A 20,423-nucleotide genomic window follows, 5' to 3' on the forward strand; every position below is an offset into this window, starting at 1 on the left:
GCAAACAGTGGCCTTAAAGAATCATTGGTTGAATTCCTACCTTCAGATAATAATAATAATAATGATAATAATAATAATAATAATAATAGCATTTATTAAGCACTTACTATGTACAAAGCACTGTTCTTTGCACTGGGGAGGTTACAAGGTGATCAGGTTGTCCCACGTCGGGCTCACAATCTTAATCCCCATTTTACAGACGAGGGAACTGAGGCACAGAGAAGTGAAGTGACTTGCCCAAAGTCACACAGCTGATGAGTGGCAGAGCCAGGATTTGAACCCATGACCTCTGACTCCAAAGCCCGTGCTCTTTCCACTGAGCCACGCTGCTTAAGATCTATCCTTAAAACATCCCAAACACCTAAGAACATTATGTTGCCAAATTGTACTTCCCAAGCGCTTAGTACAGTGCTCTGCACTCAGTAAGCGCTCAATAAATATGATTGAATGAATAAATGAATGAATTCCCTGCAGGATCCCATATCTTCCCTTGGTCCTTATTCTAAAAGGCAATGAATTTCCAGGTCAGGAAATTCTTCTCCTTAATGCCTAAGCTAAACTCCCCACTCTGAAGTTAAATCTTTTTTCCTCTATTGTTTCCTTAGTGGTCATGAAAGACAACTGGTTATCACAAACATTCTGAAAAGACAAGTATGCCCCTGTCTGGACAAGTGAGGAGCAATCTGGCCAAGGAAAAATTAGGTGTTTGGGATGTTTTAAGGATAGATCCAAAGGTAGGAATTCAACCAATGATTCTTTAAGGCCACTGTTTGCCCCAGTTTTTTTCTGATAGACTGTAAGCTCATACTCTAAACGGTAAGCTCGCTGTGGGCAGGGAATGTGTCTGTTCATTGTTATACTCTCCCAAGTGCTTAATACAGTGCTTTGTAATAATAATAATAATAATATAATCATAATGATGGTATTTAATAATTATTGTTGTTCTTTATTCTCACCTGTGTCACCACAGATAGGGTACTGAACTCATTTGCCTTAATTCTAAGTACACATTCTGAGAGACTTCATCTGCCATATTTACTACAAATTCTAAATTTTTGAAAGCAAAATTGAAAATGATTGTTTCCCCTAGATGCACTGTGACATTCTGTAATTAAAGAGAGTTAACCTTGGAAAATGGTAAATTTAATTCATTCAAGCCACTAGTTTATCTCCAACTGTAGGGGGTTCTCAATTCTGAGGAGGAGTTGGGTAGGCCAAACACTGTGATATTATCATCATCTATCAATCAATCAATGAATCAGTGGCATTTATTGAGGACTTAATAAATGTGCAAGCACTTGGGAGAATACAGATTTGGTAGACACGTACTCTGCCCACAAGGAGATTACATTCTGTAGGGAGAGATGGACATGTTGCCGACTTGTACTTCCCAAGCACTTAATAAAGTGTTCTGCACACAGTAAGCACTCAATAAATACGATTGAATGGATGAATTAAAATAAATTGCAGCTACATATGTGCTGTGGGCCCAAGGGTGGGGTGAATATCAAATGCTTAAAGGGTACAAATCCAAGGGCCTGGGTGACACAGAATGGAGAGGACATAGAGTAAATGTTCTATTTGTTCACAAACTGAATTTTTCCAGGAAATAGGTACTACACCCTGGAAGAATTCCACCCCTCAAATCTATGGCCATCAGATTTCTAAGAAAGAATTCAATTTGCTCCATTTGTTCCAATTTAGATTGGGCTTGAGTTATTTCATGCTAGGCTTATGCAGAGTGAAGTTGAGATGAGGGAGGAAGAGAGGAACAAATTCTTCCTTACAAATCATCCAGAATATCAAACGGACAATGGATAGGGGCAGGTAGTAGACAGAGAGGATGCTCTACCTAGTGGAATCTGAAAGAAAGTAATGTTTGGGTGGTCAGAGGCACCAGGAAAGAGGACAGATTGAGCTCCAGATTGATGAAAGAGAGAAACAAAGGAAGCCAACAAACCCGATCAAGGGTGACCACTATTTGATAAGGCCAGCAAGAAAATCCAAAAGCCGTCCACCCGGCATCCACTCCTTTCTTTATGAAAAATGTATTATTCCCTATCAATTTATTTGGGGATCAGTTAATATACCATGTTCGACACTGTCTTTTTCTGTGGGAAGTAACGGAGAATAGAACAAACAGGTTTACATTTTCATTCTTCTTTGTCACTAATTATTTCACAATACCATTGTCATACACCCTAGTTTAATTCACCCTACTGCTGGAGTCTGTACCATTCGTTCCCTTTTCTCCAAAGATTCCATTGGTGGCCAATCATTTTTTTCCCAGAAAATAGGAAGTTGTCTGATTAGGTTGAACAGTGCCTTTTGAAGATGATTGTGTAGGTCTCTCTGCTACCAAGGATTCCTAACGATGGTTTTCAGGAGATGGTCATCCCCGGGGTCCACCGGTTTGCCTTACCTCAAATATATTTGAAGGTTCATTGTTGTACTGATTGGAAATGATTTCCGATTGGTCACTGTACCACTTGAGTCCACCCAGGAAGCTGTCGGCATCCAGGTCATTCACGTCTAGTTCGGAGAGGTCTAGTTCTGGGAGATCTGGACAGAGAGGCTGGTCTTCACCAACCAGAGCAGCACACTGTTGGGAGGTGGGGAAGAGAGGGAGGAAAAAAACAAAAACAAATTCTCATTAACTCCAGGAATTTAGTAACCCTAATAGCAGGTCAACCCCTCTCAGGGTTGCACCTGGAGAGTTTCCAGTACTCTATCAATCTCAACTACGGGAGGGAGAGTCAAGCAGAGGCACATCCATTCATTCAATCATATTTATTAAGCACTTACTGTGTGAGGAGCACTGTACTAAGCGCTTAAATAATGATGGTATTTGTTAAGCGCTTACTATGTGCCAATGACCATTCAAAGTGCTGGGGTAGATACAAGGTAATCAGGTTGTCCCCTGTGGGGCTCACAGTCTTCATTCCCATTTTATAGATGAGGTAACTGAGGCACAAAGAAGTGAAGTGACTTGCCCAAAGTCACGCAGCTGACAAGTGGCAGAAGCGGGATTAGAAGCCACGAACTACTAACTCCCAAGTCCGGGCTCTTTCCACTAAGCCACGCACCCATTTCATCTTTAGCTTGGGCAGTGGATTGCGGGTGGAAGGCAATCCACTATAAGTCAAAACTCCCCTGTGCAGGACAGCAGCGGAGGGTGGAGACTCAAGTTGACTGCATGGAAGGACGCAATGGTCAACCACTACCATATTTTTACCAAGGAAACTCTCTGAATCCACTACCAGAACGAATGCAGATGGAGGTGGGGTATTCTGGGAGAGATGTGTTTACAGTGTCGCTAGATCGGAGACGAATTGACAGCATAAGACTAGACAAGACAACGTCACGTCATAGGAATTAAGCCTCAATGCATGTGCCTAATACACCAAAGCCTGTGACCAGAGTACCCCGAGGCTTAATTGGCAGAATAGCTTCCTGGAGCCTTCGTTCCTCTGTCCACGCAAAGGAAGCCATCATGGTTTCCTAACCCTGTGTCTTCTGAGGAAATAGCCTGGATCTTAGACTATCCAATGAATGGCCAGAATAAGCACCTTATGAGAATGAAACAAAAAGTCAACCAAGTAACCTCAAAGGGCCATAAAAATGATTTACAATCTATCATTTCCCTCAAATGAATGCCTGGATTGTCCTTTAGGCCACCTCAGGACACTGAGAGCTGTTGCACCTATCAAACGGCAACCAGACTCCTGGAAATGGATTTTTCCACTTAGCGAAATCCCCTTCCTCACACCAGAATTTGCACTGGGGGTTCCCCACCACATCGGCACGGCTGACACTAAGCCCTTCACAGTTCACAGGTCTATGCTACTCCACGTGAGGCCGGGAGGCCCCTTCGGCATTCGCTTCAGCTGGAAAGTTACCCTGAGAATACGGCCTGGACTGGATCTGCCACAGAGCCTCAACCGACGGGCCTGCATGAGATTGCCAAAAAGCTGTTGTCCTCCTGCCTCCCAGTCCTCCTCTTTCAAGGTTTCAGTCCTGGCCAGGCACAGTAGAGATGCTCCCAAAGATATCAGACTTCTCCCGCACGCAGCCTTGTCCCAGTGAGTGGGTCAATCGGATCTATTGTGCGCTTACTGTGTGCAGAGCACTGTTCTAAACGCTTGGGAAGGTACGAAATAACAATATCACAGACACATTCCCTGCCCACAGCGAGTTTGCCGTCTAGAGGGGGAGAAAGACATTAATAAAAAGAAGTAATATTAGATATGGACGTAAGTGCTGTGGGGCTGGGACAGGGGATGAATAACAGAAACAGGTCAGGGTGATGCAGAAAGGAGTGGGAGAAGAGGAAAGGACTCGATGAACCCACCCCTGAGAGAAAGCCAACCTCAGTGTGCCTCCCCAAGAGAGCCTGAAGATCGCGGGGCCGCCCAGCCGCCCCAAATATTAGACTCCCCCAAGACTGTCTCAAAACCACCGGGTTACCGCAGCTCCGGCCGGACTCAGGGAGCTGCTGGCCCCTCCAGTTTCAGCAGGTCACCTGGCCAATTCCGTACGCTTGCGCTCCAATGGGAGCACTGGGCCAGACCCAACGATCTAGGACTCCATTCCAACACACAGGAGTTTGTACAACCAAATTATCTGATGCTCAGTACAGTGCTTGGCTAATCGTAGGTGATTAACAATTACCATTATCATCATCCATATTGGTTGAGCAACTGCTGTGTGGAGAGCATTATACTAGGTACTCGAGAGCATACAAGAAGAAGATGTGGCCCCTGCCCTCAAGGAGCTGCCAATCAAACAGGAGCAGCAGGCAGACATGGATCAAACATATGCAGCGAAATAAGTGGGAAAACAAAGAGAGAAACAAAATAAACATAAGAGAATGGATCTACACTTAAGCGATAAAGGTGGATGATGGAATGACATATCCAGGGAGGCAGGGAACACCCCCTGGAGGAGTTGGCTTTTTAAGGAAGAACGTGATATGACGGGTTTGGGGAGGTGTGAGCTTCACGCAGGGGAAAGGTCATGTGCAATGGGTTAGGGATTGAAGAGTGGAGGGTGAGCTAGAGTTAGAAGGTTTATGTTAAAGGAAGGAAGTGTCTGAACGGGGATTTAGCTGGAGAAAAGAGCTGAGAGGATAGATGGAGACATTCAGCAGTGGGTTAGCAAGCTGCACCAATAACTCAATTTTGAAGTCTTTGGAGCCCAGATCGACCCCTCTGAATAATCACAAAAAAAGTTCCATTAGAATCCAAATTACTTACAATTAGACTGGAATGTAAGGAAATTAACAGAATCCATAATTAGCTATGACACTCATTAAATGACAGCAGTGAGTGGTCAGAAATTGCCCAGAAAAGGTTCGAAAGATAACACTGGGACTCTGTCCCAGTGAAGTAGACACCGTAACTGGCTTAATAGCTAGGGCCTGTTTTTTCTCAATTTAGGCAGTGCAAGGGAAAGAGATAAGGAAGCTCAAACTTCAGCTCACCCTAAGGCTGTCCAGTGGACAAGGCCTCCTCACCGCGTGGCCCATCATGTCATTTAGTAGGGTGGCACTGCTTCCCTCCCTAAACCCCCGGGGCCCGGCCCCACCAATTCCCCACTTTCCACAGTGACACAGGACTAGCGGATCGGGGAAGGTTATGGTCAACGCACAATGTCACTTGTGAACGATGAACCTTGAATAAAATATATTTTATGCAGCCATCTCCCTGACTTTCCCAGAAAGCTGCATTGGCACAACTCACATCCTGCAATATGACAGTGGGCATCGTTCTGGGCCCTGGATCTCGGACCAAAGTAAGGGTAAGGACTCAATAACTCAGTATACATCTTCCACAAAATTATTAGATGCTGACAAGACACTAAAGGGCTAACAGAGTTTGGGTGGAGAAGGAACCATAGCCTGAGTCTATCTCGTACTTTTATTCATTTGATTTCCTTTACACCTGAACTGGTTCCTGAAAAATTCACAGCTTCTACAAATTAAGGACAGTTGAAATCAGGTCCTAAAATTGGACAAATGCAGATCTTTATTTGTTCCTGGTCCTTGCCTAGAAAGTAGTTTCACCCAGTTTTTGTGCTGGCAACTTTCCACATGCGATACCACAGCCCAGAGACAAGGAGATGACCTTTCAGGAGGGGTGGATGAACTTAGTGAACTCATCTGGGGATAATTCAGTTTGGGATGGAAAAGGCAGAATCTCAGCATCCGGCTCAGGTATCTGTGGTGGAGGTCAGAGGCCCAAAACTTCGGCCTTCCAGTTTTCAAGTGCCAGCTTGACTTGGGACTCGTGGTTTTACGCATCCCTCGGGCAAACACTCCCATATCAGTGGAGTGGGTATTTTAACATTTTTCAAAAACAAAGCAGACACCTGGGTAAAATCTGCCGCTTTGGGTTCCTCACTGTCCTCGTAATGATTTCGTCTGAAAATGCCTACTAGTCAAAGTGAAATGCATATGCCGTTACCAATGTTGCTCTGATAATAATAAAAAAAAATCGATGTTTCTGAATTTGGCAACGTGCTGTTAATCTGAGATAGATTAGCAGCTAGTGTTCCTGTTGTTAATTTATTTTTGGCCTTTGGAGGGTGCCAGGTTTAATAGTCCAAGCCTTATAACTATCCTCGACTGACAGGCTGAAATTTACCGTTTCCCTATACTGTATGCCTGTAACAGGTGCGCTTTATTGCAATTACAGAGATGCATGCCTCTGCCTCTCTACAACCACGACAGTTATTTCACAACTGTAGCCTTAATTTTATAATAAGATTTAAGAGGATAAAGCAGTCACTAAACACAAAAGGCTAATTATCGTACGTCTCTTCACCCCAACAGACTTTTTTCTTCGTTAAGGAGCAGACAATAAATTAGCTTAACTGCACTGATGATAATGAATCATTATAATTAAGTATAATTCTCCATTAACCTTTTGGAGTTTTTGTGCCATTGATGGTAAATTAAGAAGAAGAAAGACTGGACTTGGTCCACATTAATTATATTAATGGAAAAATAATCTGCTCTTTATTTTTAACACTTAAAAAAAAAGTCAAGGGGGTGAAACCCGGTAAATAACGACAGTCTTGATGAAATATGTGTCATGTGGATTGTCTCTATCAATCTTGGACACCTTACTGTACCTCACCCCCATTAAACTGTGAAACACTAGGGACACCAAGCAGCTCCAGTGATATAGGCCTTTATCAACTAATGTGCCGTTCTGTCATTACGAGCAAAAGGGCAGGATATGTTTTAAGATGACAGCAAACGTTAGGGATTCCAAAAATGAAAGCTATGCCCGGTAACTGCCGCTCATAACATTTTAGTTGGGTCTGGGTGATTCCCCAGAGCGGAGACTACACGCGGCAAGGAACTCTCGCGTGTTGCTATGTGAGAAGAGAAATGCAGGAGCCGCTTGATAAATTTCGAGCGACTACTAATCCATTTGCCACACAATTAGCAATGGGTTTTAACCTTTTTTCCTCCAAGATTAAAGGTATGACCATAAATGATCCATTCGGCCACGATCTTCAAATGACTGCAGGAAACTCCAGTGATTTAAATAAACCTTTAATATTTCCATATAATCTGGTACCTCAATCGGCTCTGAGCAGCATCAGGAATAATACATGATGGAAAAATGAAACTACAGCAGCTGAGCCCCTTGCTGTAAGCCAGGCAACAACCCACAGGATACTCCAGCTACTCGGAAACAATTATGACTTTGGAGCCAGAAAGCCATCCACTTACAGTCTTGACTCATAATAGCTACAGGACATATGAATTATCCATATCTATTCCACTTTACCAAGAAATCAAAACAAGATAAGAGCAATTCCAATGTGCAACGAGAATCTTCAGAGGCAAAAAGACAAGCTACCAACATTCTGGAGTGTGGTAGAAAGAGTTAAGAATCCGGGCATGCTTCGCTAGATCGGAAAAATGCACGCGGAGAGAGAACCTTAGGAAAATTATTCTCGTTTTAGATGGGAGTCTCCGCCCCACATGGACATCTTATTTAACAGAATCACGTGCAAGACGTTCTCCCCTCACCCCACGTGCCCCCGGTTTCCCAGAGGAAGAACTCCAAGTCCTTATTCCCAATTCGCCGTTTCGGGCTCAGATCCTCTGGGCAATGCAATTTTAGGTTCGGCTCACCAGAATCCGCGGAAAGTTCCCCTTGCTTCATAAGTCGCTTTCAGAACTTTCGGATAACATTCCTTTGTGCTGCATGCCGACATGCAGAAATCCTCAATCCCTGCTATTCACTTTATACTCCAGAGATTACCAGGGAGCTGCTGGCTTCTCTCCCCCCACCCCCACCCCCCACCCTTTATGAATTGGAGCCAGTAGAAGCTGTGGATTTGATGTATTGCCATCTATTTTTACACAAGCAGAAGCAGCAGCAGCAGCTCTTCCCAGAGTTCTGCATAAACTCGATTCTCAGGACTCAGCCTGTTGTCTCGGTGATACAGTAGGATTTAACCATTTGTTACACTTTTTGGATTAATGGAAAACCGGCTCTACTGTGACTGTTTAGCCCCAGGTTTCAACCCCACGCAGGGAGCAGAAGTAATCATGCTTTGCACATAGTAAGCGCTTTATAAATGCCATTATTAGTATTATTATTATGAATATCCCCCTCTCCCAGTTCTGTCATCAAAGTGGCCAAAAAGGGAGTTTCAGTAAGTAACTCAGATTTGCTGCATTTTGCAGCTGACAAATAAAAGCCCCACATCTTGAATAAACAGTCAGAGGACACCGACATTTGCAAACATTCATTTTCATACTTTTTTGTCTTCATCGTATTATAAATAGAAATGGCACGTTTCCAACAGGGCTCCTAAGCGCCACTGGACGGACTAGAAACTCTGATTCCTATCAATATCTTGGTGCATAAATATTGCATATGACAGAAAGCCAAAGGCACATGAAAATAGTTTCCAACTGCAAGAGATACTGATGACAGCAGCTAAGCTTTGATTTGCTCAAGGCATCTGAGAGTAAGCTTAAAATAGCAAACTTATACGAGTTAAGATAAGATTCAGACTGGCTTCCAAAATACCCTGCCCGGTCTAAATTTCAACTTATTCTCCTCGAAAAAAAAGAAAGGGGGAAAAAAAAAAGCATTCGCATCCACACCAAAGCTCCCACATTGCTTGTAAAATCCAGCTCACCTCTATGTCACTCCATACAGAATCCTGGTTACACATGTCCCACGCCATCCAGCTTCTGAATGACGGCAGTCAGGCTTTTTAAACTACAATCCACAGTGACCCAGAGAGCAGACACTCATGCAGGCAACTAGACCCTTACTGAGAGTGAACTGAAGGCACCTGTCTTACTACTGTTCCTAGTCACATGACAAAGCTATTAAAAAGTAGGCTGGGCTGTCACTCACCCAGCTTTCCTCCTCTTGTACCGCTTGCTGCTAAAACTCGTGACGTCATTCGGAAGGCAGACTTCTGCCTCAGTGGAGGCAAGCCTTTTCAAAACCACACGGACCTTTTGAGGCTTCAGTAGCACGCTGTGATTAAAATCAGATTTAAAGCCCCGCCCCTCCACTGAACGCTTGCCATATAATAACCTGAAATCCCTTCCAATCTTTTTTTAATTTATTTTTTTTCCAAAACAAGCAAGTGACAAAGCTCTGTTTTATTGCAAAAGAAAGAGTAAAGCAACCGTAATCTTAGTTAAAATGTGGATTCTCCGAGTGCCTCTGGTCGAACACTTGAAAGGAGACGGCTCTCCTCGGCGGGCTAAATATTTCCATTAATTGCATTTGCTTCCCCACAGTCAAGTACAGAGTTGTGACATGATCCAGTTTGACTAGTCATTGTCCACTTTAGGACTGCCTTTAGTTTCTAGACTAGAAATTTCAGAGTGGTTTAATCTGCCAGACACTTTGTACGTCTCAAGAAATAAACAAAAACCTCCTATGAAAGAGCCCGGGCCAGAGTCGCTATAGAAGCCCAGGTCCAAAAGCATTGCTGCAGTTTGGTGGGGAAACTCATTTAAGGACCAGACCGGACAAAACTAAACTTTCCCTCTCAGATTTTTTCTAATCGCCTCTAATTTCCCTTGCCGACTCCCTGGACAAGAAGGTGATTGAATGCAACCGCTATGGTCTGTCCTGAACAGATCATGTTCTTTTCTGTATTTTCAAAAAAGTCCTATAGTGTGTCTCCTCTTCTGCACCTCACTCCTCCAAACCGCCCGAAGGTGCGCTTTTGAAGAGACATGATAGTCCAATTCCAGTAGCCAGCCCTGTGCATTTTTTGGTTGGAAACTAAGAACTCCTGAGATCCAGGCAAACACACAGACACACTCTTAGCCAAAGTATTTCCTTCTTACGCTTTCTACAGCAACTATAATGGAGACAATAAGGGCTGTGGCAGATGTGATTGCTTCATGATGACACAACAGATTGAACACATAACAAACTGAGCGGACCAGAAAGGTCTGAAAACGTTTCCCATAACAGAAAATGGTCTGGTTTAACCCCTTCCCCTTACAAAATATATTATGAATTATAATTCCTTACAGGGGTGTCTGGGTGTGTAAGTCAGTTTGTGTGTGTGTGTGTGTGTGTGTGTGTGTGTGTGTGTGTGTGTGTATGACTATGTACAATCACACATTTAAATTTTTGTTTCTTTTTAAGAAACATTACTTTTTGTGATATGCAGGAATGAACAATTCAAATGTGAAATCAATAAGGATATGACAATGAGCTTGGCCTAAACAGAAATTACATTTTTAATGGTAATTTTTAAGCTCCCACTCTGTGCCATGCACAGCATTAAGCACTGGGCTAAATACAAGCTAATCAGGTTGAATATAGTCTGTGTCCCACACGGGGCTCAGTCTTAATCCCCATTTTACAGATGAGGTAACTGAGGCATAGAGAAGTTAAGCAATTTGCCCAGGTCACACAGCATATAAGTAGCATCGCCGGAATTAGAATCCAGATCTCCCTAACTCTCAGGCCCATGCTCTATCCACTAGGCCATGCTGCTTCTCAATTCAAAAAGTAGCTCCTTCTTGGTATGATACTAAAGGAAATGTGTCTGTTGTGATATCTGCAACAAATTATAAGAAAATACTTGAATTATGTGGCTATTTTGACAGTTTACTGAGTGGCTTGGGGAAGAAATACTCAGAAAATCACTGCCATGCCTATGTTGTAGAACATATATTATGGTCATGTTTTCTGTCCACAGTAAATGGCAAATAAAATTTGTTCAATTAAAAAAGGTGTAGACTACTTTGTGACTTCAGAAGGATGGAATTTACACTATTGTTTTACATGGCCACACAAAAAAATATTCCCCAATAGATTCTGATTTAATGATAGAAAATGCAGGATAGTCTTAAATTCTAGGGCAAAGGGCATCAACTGACCCCTCACCACAGCCAACTGGTGAAATAATGTTGGTCACCTGATCTCCCAGAGTGGAGTTGAAGCCTATTAATTATCAGCAATTCCACACTCGGTGGCATAGTCTCCTTCAATACCTACTTTTAATTGTGTTCTCTGACTAAATTCCATTACATTTCTTATATACTTCCATTCACACCTTTGAAAGAAATGTATTTACATTGGAACATTTCATATTGCTGTTTTTGATGTTTTGACCCTGATTTTGTTGTGTTTTTGCTTTTTTTTACTACCTCATTCCAGTTCAGTTCCATGAAATTAGCAAGTGAACTGATAAACACACTCTAAAAACTAAGAGATGGCTTTACACTCAGTTTTCCTTATTGAAGAGCTTTAAAGAAGTTCTTCATTGATAGCCCCCTCTCAGTTTAATGGCTTGCTTATCAAAAAAGATAAAACAGGAAAAAAGGTTGATTTTTTTCCCAGGCAATCACTCAGAATGCATTCCCTGAGGGTTCTTCACATTATTATACTATCAAATCAATCAATCATATTTATTAAGTGCTTACTTGTGCAGACTACTGTACTAAGTGCTTGGAAAAGTACAATACACCTTTCACACTGGAATACAGACTGAAGCCTCAAAATCACAATTCCCACCAAAGGAAGCCTTCACATTCCTTTATCTTTGGTTACAAACTGAATGAATTCTTTCCCGTCCAATCTGTTGGACTTTGAGCGAAACTCAGTTTTTGGTCTTACATCATCATCATTAACAACAGCAGGATTGATTAAGCACCTGTGGTTGCAAAACACTGCGTAATGTGTTTTAGACAGAAAATCAGCATGCCCTAGTGGATAGAGCATGGGCCTGGGTGTCAGAAGGACCTGGGTTCTAATCCCAGCTCTGCCACTTGTCTGTTGTTTGAACTTGGGCAAGTCACTTCCCTTCTCTGTGCCTCCATTACCTCATCTGTATAATGGAGATTTGGACTGGGAGCCCCATTTGGGACATGGACTGTGTCCCAACTGATTAGCTTGTAGCTACCCTGGCTCTTAGAACAGTGCCTGGCACCTAGAAGGTGTTTAACAAGTACCATAAATAGATCACACAGTAGAATTAAAATATCACAGCCCCTGCCATCAAGGATCTCACAATCTAATGAGAACGACAAGCACCTAAATTAACAAATGCATAAATAATAATGGTGGTATTTATTGTGCATTTACTATGGGACAAACTCAGTACTAAGAGCTGGGGTAAACACATGATAATAAGGTAGAACAAAATCCCTCTTCCACACAGGCCCCACAATCTAAGAGGAAGGGAGAACAGCTCATTTACTCCAATTTAAAGGATGAGGAAACTGAGGTACATACAGGTTAAATGACTTGTCCAAAGTCACACAGCAGGCAAGTGGCAAAGCCGGGCATGAACTCACTTCTCTTGACTCCCGGTCCCATGCCGTTTTCATTAGGCCACACCCCCTCCCCATATATACTAGATAAAAGAGTATGCAAAAGTAAATAACTAAGTAAATCAATCAAAAAAGAAATACACGTGAGTGCTAGGATGAATAATTCAGTAGCATGTGCAGGCAGGTGAGGAGTTAGGGAATCAATCAACAAATCGATGATATTTATTATGCACTTACTGTGTGCAGAGCACTGTACTAAGTGCTTGGGAGAGTACAGTACAACAGAATTGGTAGATGGGTTCCCTGCCCACAAGGAGCTTAGAGTTAAGAAGAATACCTCTTTTCTAGTCTCTCCTGGAACCCTCGCACTTCTGGATCACTGAGACTGGTTGTCCAGATCCTCCCCCAGTGCCTCCCACCCCTTCCACTGGTCCCTTAGCTTTTCCTCCCTGATTTCCAAGGAACATTCTCTCTAAATCTGGAAGCAACACTGCATATGGATAGTTCTGACTCTAGAACTCAATTTTAAGTTCAATCCTCACTCCTCCACAGACCACTAAGCACTTAGTACAGTGCTTTGCACACTGTAAGTGCTCAATAAATACGACTGAATGCATCCCACTCCTAACTTTATGTTCATTTAAAAAATGAGGATTTGTCGATATTTCATTACCACTGGTGTACCCATACACTTGACAGTGACGGTATCCTGGTTTCTCCAACAAAGGAGTTCTCCATCACAAGATCAGGATTCTGGTGTTTCTTAGAATGGGGAAGTAACAGAAGAAGATTTTTAGAGTTACCTTACAATAGCACTCTTCAGCCTTCTTTGACCAACACTACTGAGAAATCGTATTTCTCTCAGACCCAGAAGTCTGAAATTCTAGAATTACAATGGGCCAAACACTCCACTAACTGCTGGGGTAGATACATGATATTCAGATTGGGAGTGTTCTGAAGTCTCAAGTGTGTGTAGGTTTGTGTTGGTCATTCAGTCAATCACATTTATTGAGCACTTAGTGTGCAGAGCACTGTACCAAGTGCTCGGAAGAGTACAATACAATAGACACATTCCTTGCCCACAACAAGCTTACTCTGTGTGTGTGTGTGTTTCTATGTGTATTAAAACACTGCTTAAGCCACCTCCCTCTTACTGATGGGCAAGGAGCTGTCCTGAGAGGCTCTCCAAGAACTCAATTGAGACCCTATGCATTTAAATTTGAATAATTCATAAAAAAAGCAGCCAGGTTCCTGTTTAATTTGATCAGGTTATTAAGCTTCAGAGTTTACATAACTAGCCAGAAAAGCCTGATTTTTGTACTTGCTACAATTGAGAAAAGCAAAGAATTTTGGGCAGGAGGTTATTTGTGATTATTTAGGAGATGATGTCTTTATTTGGTAGCCTTCAACTGTATGAATGAAGTTTAATTTCAAGATCTTTCCAAGAGTTGAAAAGAGAGACTGAAAATTTTATGTCTTTTTAAGTCCAGTAAGAAAAGGAAACAAGCTTCTACCCCAGCATTTAGAACAGTGCTTGGCACATAGAAAATGCTTAAGAAATACCACCATCATCACTATTATTATTATATCCCAATGGCAGTGCCTTCTTGCAGAGTGAATCTTCCTGGGAATGACAGCGACTCAACTGTGATGAAAAACTGCTTGTCCTTCTGTCCAGAAATGTCTTTTAACAGAAAGACTTTTAAACATGTTAATCAGCAGCAGCGTATTGGCCTGTATTCCTTTTCAGCCTACTTCCATTATGATCATCAATAGAGAAAAATATGCCTTCAAATCCCCAGAACAAACGATTTCTGGTCTGGGAATTGTTCTCTAAATGATAGTAATGAAGCAAGCCCAAGTTTGAACAGAATGTGGCAGAGATCACTAACCTTTAAATACTCTCAAATCAAATCTTGTTTAACACAAAACTGCTATGATATAGTCAGTGTGAATGAAGCACCTTTGAGGAAGGGAATAGAGGAGACGTCAGTGGACAGTTATATTGCCTCCTAGCAAATTTTTTTTAATAAACTAAAGATGACAGGCAGCCAACACAACTCTCATCTTCAAATAAAACCTTCCTATGTGGAGCAGTCAGGCTTTCTTCCTTGGACCTCCAAATCTGCTCTTGGCATTTTTCATATTAAAACCAAGATGAACACGGAACTTATTCTGAGTTATAGTCACTTAACCTTAAACTACTAACATACAGCAAAGGATTTACCTATTATGGATAGTAACAAGATATAATAAAATGCTGTCTTAAGCATCTGATTTTGCTCTGCTTAGACTTTTTAAAATATGGTTCGGCATTCACATTTCCATTTAACTTCATTGCACTCATTACTTTCTGTGAATTGGACCTAATCTGCAATAAGTGAACTATTGCTCTTGAGACAAATGATGGTAGTGTTGAAAAGTTCGTGTAATACTTCGCACTTGTAATGGTAAGAATATATGGTAATTTTTATGTGCAAATCATGGTCCTTCCAAATAACAAAGTTTCTATAACTGGCTTTCTCATCAGCTTTTGAAATACCTGATATAAATATTGTTAAACCCATTTTACCCCTTAAGAAACTGAGCCACAGAGATGAAGTGCCTTGTCCAGAATCACTCAGGGTAGAAGTGTTATCAAAGAAATCCCAATTTCCTTGCCTCGAGAGTCTGAAGTGTAACTATTTCTCTTGATAAAAATGAAATTAACATTTAAAAAAGGGTGGGGGGCGGGGGGGAAGAAAAATGGCAAAACTGTCCTGGAAATTTCCTTAACATCTAAATATCTTTCAGGTCTCCAATTCATACTTGAAAGGCTTGGCACTCCTTGAGGTATTCTCAGATTTTAACTCTGCTTCTCTCTCTTGGGTGAAGCTATAAATTTGAAGGAGAAGGAGGAGGAGAAAAAGAAAGGGAAAAAAAAAACCATGTTGCTATTATTTAGTAATTTTGCACTGTAAAATGGGCCAGCTCAAGATGAGATGAAATTTGGGTTGAAGGTGGAAGGTCAGCCCCTCTTTTAGAGTCAGTAGCCCAAGCAGATGCTTGGATTGCTCAGAGAGAATATTATTAGGACATGCTATATACTGCCCACTCCAAGCTGCCAACTCTTTACCTCCTTCAAGAAAAATTTGACCAATGACACAGCACATTGCATCCAGGCCAACATTTGGTCCTAAAGGATTTTCTTTAGAACTATCTACACACACACATAAAATATGGCATGGTGTCATTTGTCTGAGGTTGCAACACCCTTGCCATGCAACTGAGACACGTGTTTTATGTCTTTCAAGTTCTTCCTACACTGAAAGCCGAATGGGTCCTCAATATGCCCCGTTCACCTGCTCTTCCCCAGTTTCATAGAATGAGACAGCCAAACTCAAAGTTCTTCACACTCACAATGTAATACAATGACAAGTAATAGTAACAATAATAATAATAATAAAATTTGTTAAGCGCTTACTATATGCCAAGCATATTTCTAAGCACTGGGGTAGATGCAATCCCTGTCTAGTCTAGGTAGGAAGGAGTAGCATTTAATTCCCTTTTTAAGGATGAGGAAACTCAGGCACAGAGAAGTGAAGTGACTTGCCCAAGGTCACACAGGAGACATGTGGAAGAAGTGGGATTAGAAATCAAGTCTTCTGCTCCCAAGCCTGTGCTCTTTACTCTTTGAATCTTAGGAACATCCAGTCAACCGGGAGGAGGAAGGGAGAAGTTGAAGAAAGGGGGAGAAGTAAGTTGAGTGTGAGCAAAGAGAACTTCATCAAGATCTTATTAGCAAATGGGCTGAAACAAAAATGCATACCCAAGGGAGATAGTGGATGCATCCCCCAGGGGATTGATTCCTGGAGAGCTATCTCCAGCTGTTTCCTTTTCACATGCAACCCAGTTTACAGAGAGGAAGCTAGATTTATGCTTCATCTCAATAGAATATCCCATTGTTTGCAGACTTCCATTCAAAGCTGCAGCAGGCGCAGCAATTAGCAAAGCATAAACTTTGGAGAAAGTGAGGAAGGAGGAAGCCTGGGTAAACATTAAGCTGTAAGGAACGATGTGATTTTTGCCCTCGGTAATTCTCACTCCGCCTGGCTTCGATCCGTTGGACACTACCAAGTGAATGGATCTATTAACGGTACACCATTTGGGTGCAGATTTTACTGAAGTCAACAACAACAACAAAAAAATTCTGCTCTACTTCCTTGAACTCTGTTCAACAAGTTGTAGATGTTGCTCCAAGGAGGTCAAATTTTTATTTTTCCAATAAGCAGAAAAAGGGGGGTCTCAAAGAGCTACGTAAAATTTATCTTTCTAACTAGCAAACGATATAAATTTCGGGGGGGGGGGGGAGGAGGAAAGAGTACCTTCTTACCCCCAAAATATTGCATTCAAACCTGATGAAATATTTTTTTAACTGAATCTGTCAACCACAAGACTTAATTTTATGTCACTTGTTATAGTAGATCAATTCCCAGGCAAAGCCAGCCTAAAAATAGATGGAGCCCAACTTTTTACACATCCTTCTAGACTGTGAGCCCACTTTTGGGCAGGGACTGTCTCTATATGTTGCCAATTTGTACTTTCCGAGCGCTTAGTACAGTGCTCTGCACACAGTAAGCGCTCAATAAATACGATTGAATCTACAAAAGGCTGTATATATGGAACGTAAGCTTTTAGAGCTTTCTTCGGGGTATTTTCGGCTATGTGCTCTTTGCATTCTCTCTCTATCACGTTACCCAACAGGACAGAGTGTGCAAAGGCACTACAGGAGTTGTCTGTTGTGCTGTGTTATGCTTTGCAATTCATGTTACATGTTCAGCTGGTATTACAGACAAGCAGCTGTATGTCCTCCTCACTGGAGATTACAGACTTGAAAAAGTACAAATGGTGCAGATAATGTCCCAGAAAGGAAGGTTTAAAATTGCTGAACTAATGGTGCTAATTAACCCATTATTCACAACTAGCGCTGAAAAAGTAGCAGTGCAAATTCTTCAAAATAATAGCCGAGGAAGAAACTGAAGATTTGTCTTCTTATTGGGTATTGTTATAGTTTCACTGTTTGCTCTGTCTTTACTCCATTTCATAATAGTTGACACCATGGCTTCTTGAAGAGCATATTGACCAGTGAGTTCAGAGCTCATAATTCAATTACGGCACGGTGGGGCTTACATTTAAAATAATGCCTTTAAGAACGTGAGTTCCTTTAAAATCTCATCCCAAATAATAATAACAATAAAAATAATGATAATAGCATTTATTAAGCCCTCACTATAGGCCACGTGCTGGTGAAGTCAAATGACTGTTTAGCATCTCTGAGAATGTTACTTACATTCAAAAAATAAATAAAATCAGCCTGATGCTGGTAGTGCTCTGGCTATATCACTGGAGAAACTAGAAGAAACAAGTGCAGAACACTGCTTTTGTTTTTCTATAGCTCATGCTGGTCAGAAAGATTACCCGAGCCAAAAATCTTTCAAGAATTTTCTGTTTTGCCCAACCCAAAGGCTCATGAAAATTGACAGGATGCTGTGAGCCAGGGACTAAGAGAACCACCACAAAGTATCAAATGATCTTCTAAAAAGATTTTATCTTAAACTGACACCAGTGGAAGAATGGAAAACATAGCCACAGGAATAAAAACTATTCAATAAAAAATCAATTTTATTATCAGTACTTAGTCAACTTAATTTTCTTGGCATCCAAATCTTTAATGCAGGTTTGTGATAGATTGTACCATCACCTGTTAATTAAACTTTACTGTGATTTGTATTGAGAATACCACTGCAGATGTTATAGAGTACCGTTACTACCAAATCATCTAGGCTTCATTCTTTAGATCTGGGCATTGTTATGCTTTCTTCATGGAGGTGACACTACCAGCAAGCTAATTCTCACAATGCAGTTGTGAAGGGGTGGTTCATAAATTCGCTAAGCACTTTCAAACCAAAAACCCTTATAATACTTGCAAGCAGAATAGAAGGTATTTCCAAGATACTACATTATAAGTCAAAAGATTTAGTACTGGTCTATATCCGAAATACCAGTGAAAGTAGAATGGAAGTAGCCTGATATTAGAAAGTCACATCCTTTAATATCATAAAAATGTATACAAAGTATATCTTATGGCATAAAACAGTTTTCATGAGACAGCGAGGAAGTTTGGGATACCCTAGTTTGGAGAAGTTTTTTTTCCAACTCGGGCCTGTTAGAAAATGCTCTTCCTAAAGATTCCTGGCACCCCACTTAAAATTCTTAATGTACCATTTCCTTCACCAAGGGAAAAAGACTGAGGTTGCAGCTATAATATGGCTTCAGCTTCTCATGCCGAAAAATGAATCAGTAAACATGGTTATGTTATGGCATATTATTTCATATTCTGTACTAAAATTAATCTCCAGACTCAGCTGGTATTAATTCAATCTGAAGCCTGTACTCTCTATTTCACATAGGTACGTTAAGCGTATTCTTCTTCTCGACTAATAAAATGTTAATACGTGGCAATATATTTATTTCTAGTTCAGCTCATGTTAAGGAGACTAGTACTTTACAGAAAACCAATTAATATCAATCATATATTAGAACACTTTTAATGGTTTCAAGGGAAATGGTGCACTAGTGTAGGGGGATGGATTAGATGAACAAAGAGGCCTTATCTCATTCTATTACCCGGTAGGTAGAATTAGAGGAAAGGAAACTAAGAAGCCTACCTAATATTAACACAGCTCATATTTTGTAGAAGTGATGTCCCAGTGGTTTAAGAAGGAGGGAAACATCCCAGGCCAAGTCCCAAATTCATCGCTGAATTGATGTGCCCCAACCATGCAATTTCAGCCGTTAGGGTCTCGCTGTCTCATCCCTATTTCACATGGGAACAGTGCTCTTTGCATCTGAGATCAGATGATGATTATCATTATAATTAACATCAATGTTATCGTTATTGTCGGCTTTGTTCCATTTAGCTTAAAACCGCGTGCCCAATTCCCACTGGGGTTCAGGGAGCCTCTGTTTTGGAATGCAACGCTGGCATAGTCAGAGAGGAACCGAACGCTTGGTACTGCATACCCAATGGGGGAGATCCAAAATTAGTTGTCACAAATGGCTGAGATCCCAAGTGCCATGGTTAGAAGGCCCTTCTACACTCAATGCTTTCAAAGGGAGGCAGAGAGCTGCAGTTTAAGCCTTCCCCTCTACTGAGACTTAAATACTTCCCTTGCACCTAAAACATGGGACAACTAATGAAGTCCTTAAGTATCTTTCTCAGGCCAAGAACAAAAGCTACACCAGGCAATGCATATGTTAATAGCAACACTGATCATTTTATACGTTCACTATAATGGTTTTTCCATATACCACATCCCGATTACCCAATTTCCAAACCCAATCCAGGGGTGGCCATCGCAGAACACACGATCATTCATCCAACTGCTGTGAAACATTCATGTCCTAGGTTCGCGGGACTTGAAAGTTAAGGTTTAAGCGTGTTATTTTTCCATTCACAAGGGCATGATGTCAGAGAATGGCACCTGAGAGCTACTGCTAAATAAAATCCACAATAGGGGTGAAAATCTGAAACCCAACCGCTATCCGATATGGATTTAGAAGCAAATATGCTCAGTATCATGTGCTTTCCAAT

The 20,423-nt window shown here is 41.5% G+C and overlaps 1 protein-coding gene across 2 annotated transcripts in view; it reads right to left on the reverse strand.

Moving 5' to 3' along the window:
- Window positions 1-20,423, reverse strand: part of PPARGC1A (PPARG coactivator 1 alpha) — a 551,441-nt gene that overhangs the window by 80,071 nt on the left and 450,947 nt on the right. Inside the window, exons 1-2 of one of the 2 annotated variants that reach the window (XM_038753164.1) lie at window positions 9,172-9,273; window positions 2,423-2,602 (exon numbers count right to left, since the gene is read on the reverse strand). In XM_038753164.1, coding sequence (XP_038609092.1) covers window positions 2,423-2,602; window positions 9,172-9,219 — 228 coding nt within the window. In that variant the 5' untranslated portion in view covers window positions 9,220-9,273. Of the gene's footprint in view, window positions 1-2,422; window positions 2,603-9,171; window positions 9,274-20,423 lie in introns of those variants that run through there. The other variant, XM_038753163.1, reaches the window with a different exon arrangement.

Source organism: Tachyglossus aculeatus, chromosome 10 (genome assembly GCF_015852505.1).
Source record: "Tachyglossus aculeatus isolate mTacAcu1 chromosome 10, mTacAcu1.pri, whole genome shotgun sequence".
NCBI lineage: Eukaryota > Metazoa > Chordata > Mammalia > Monotremata > Tachyglossidae > Tachyglossus > Tachyglossus aculeatus.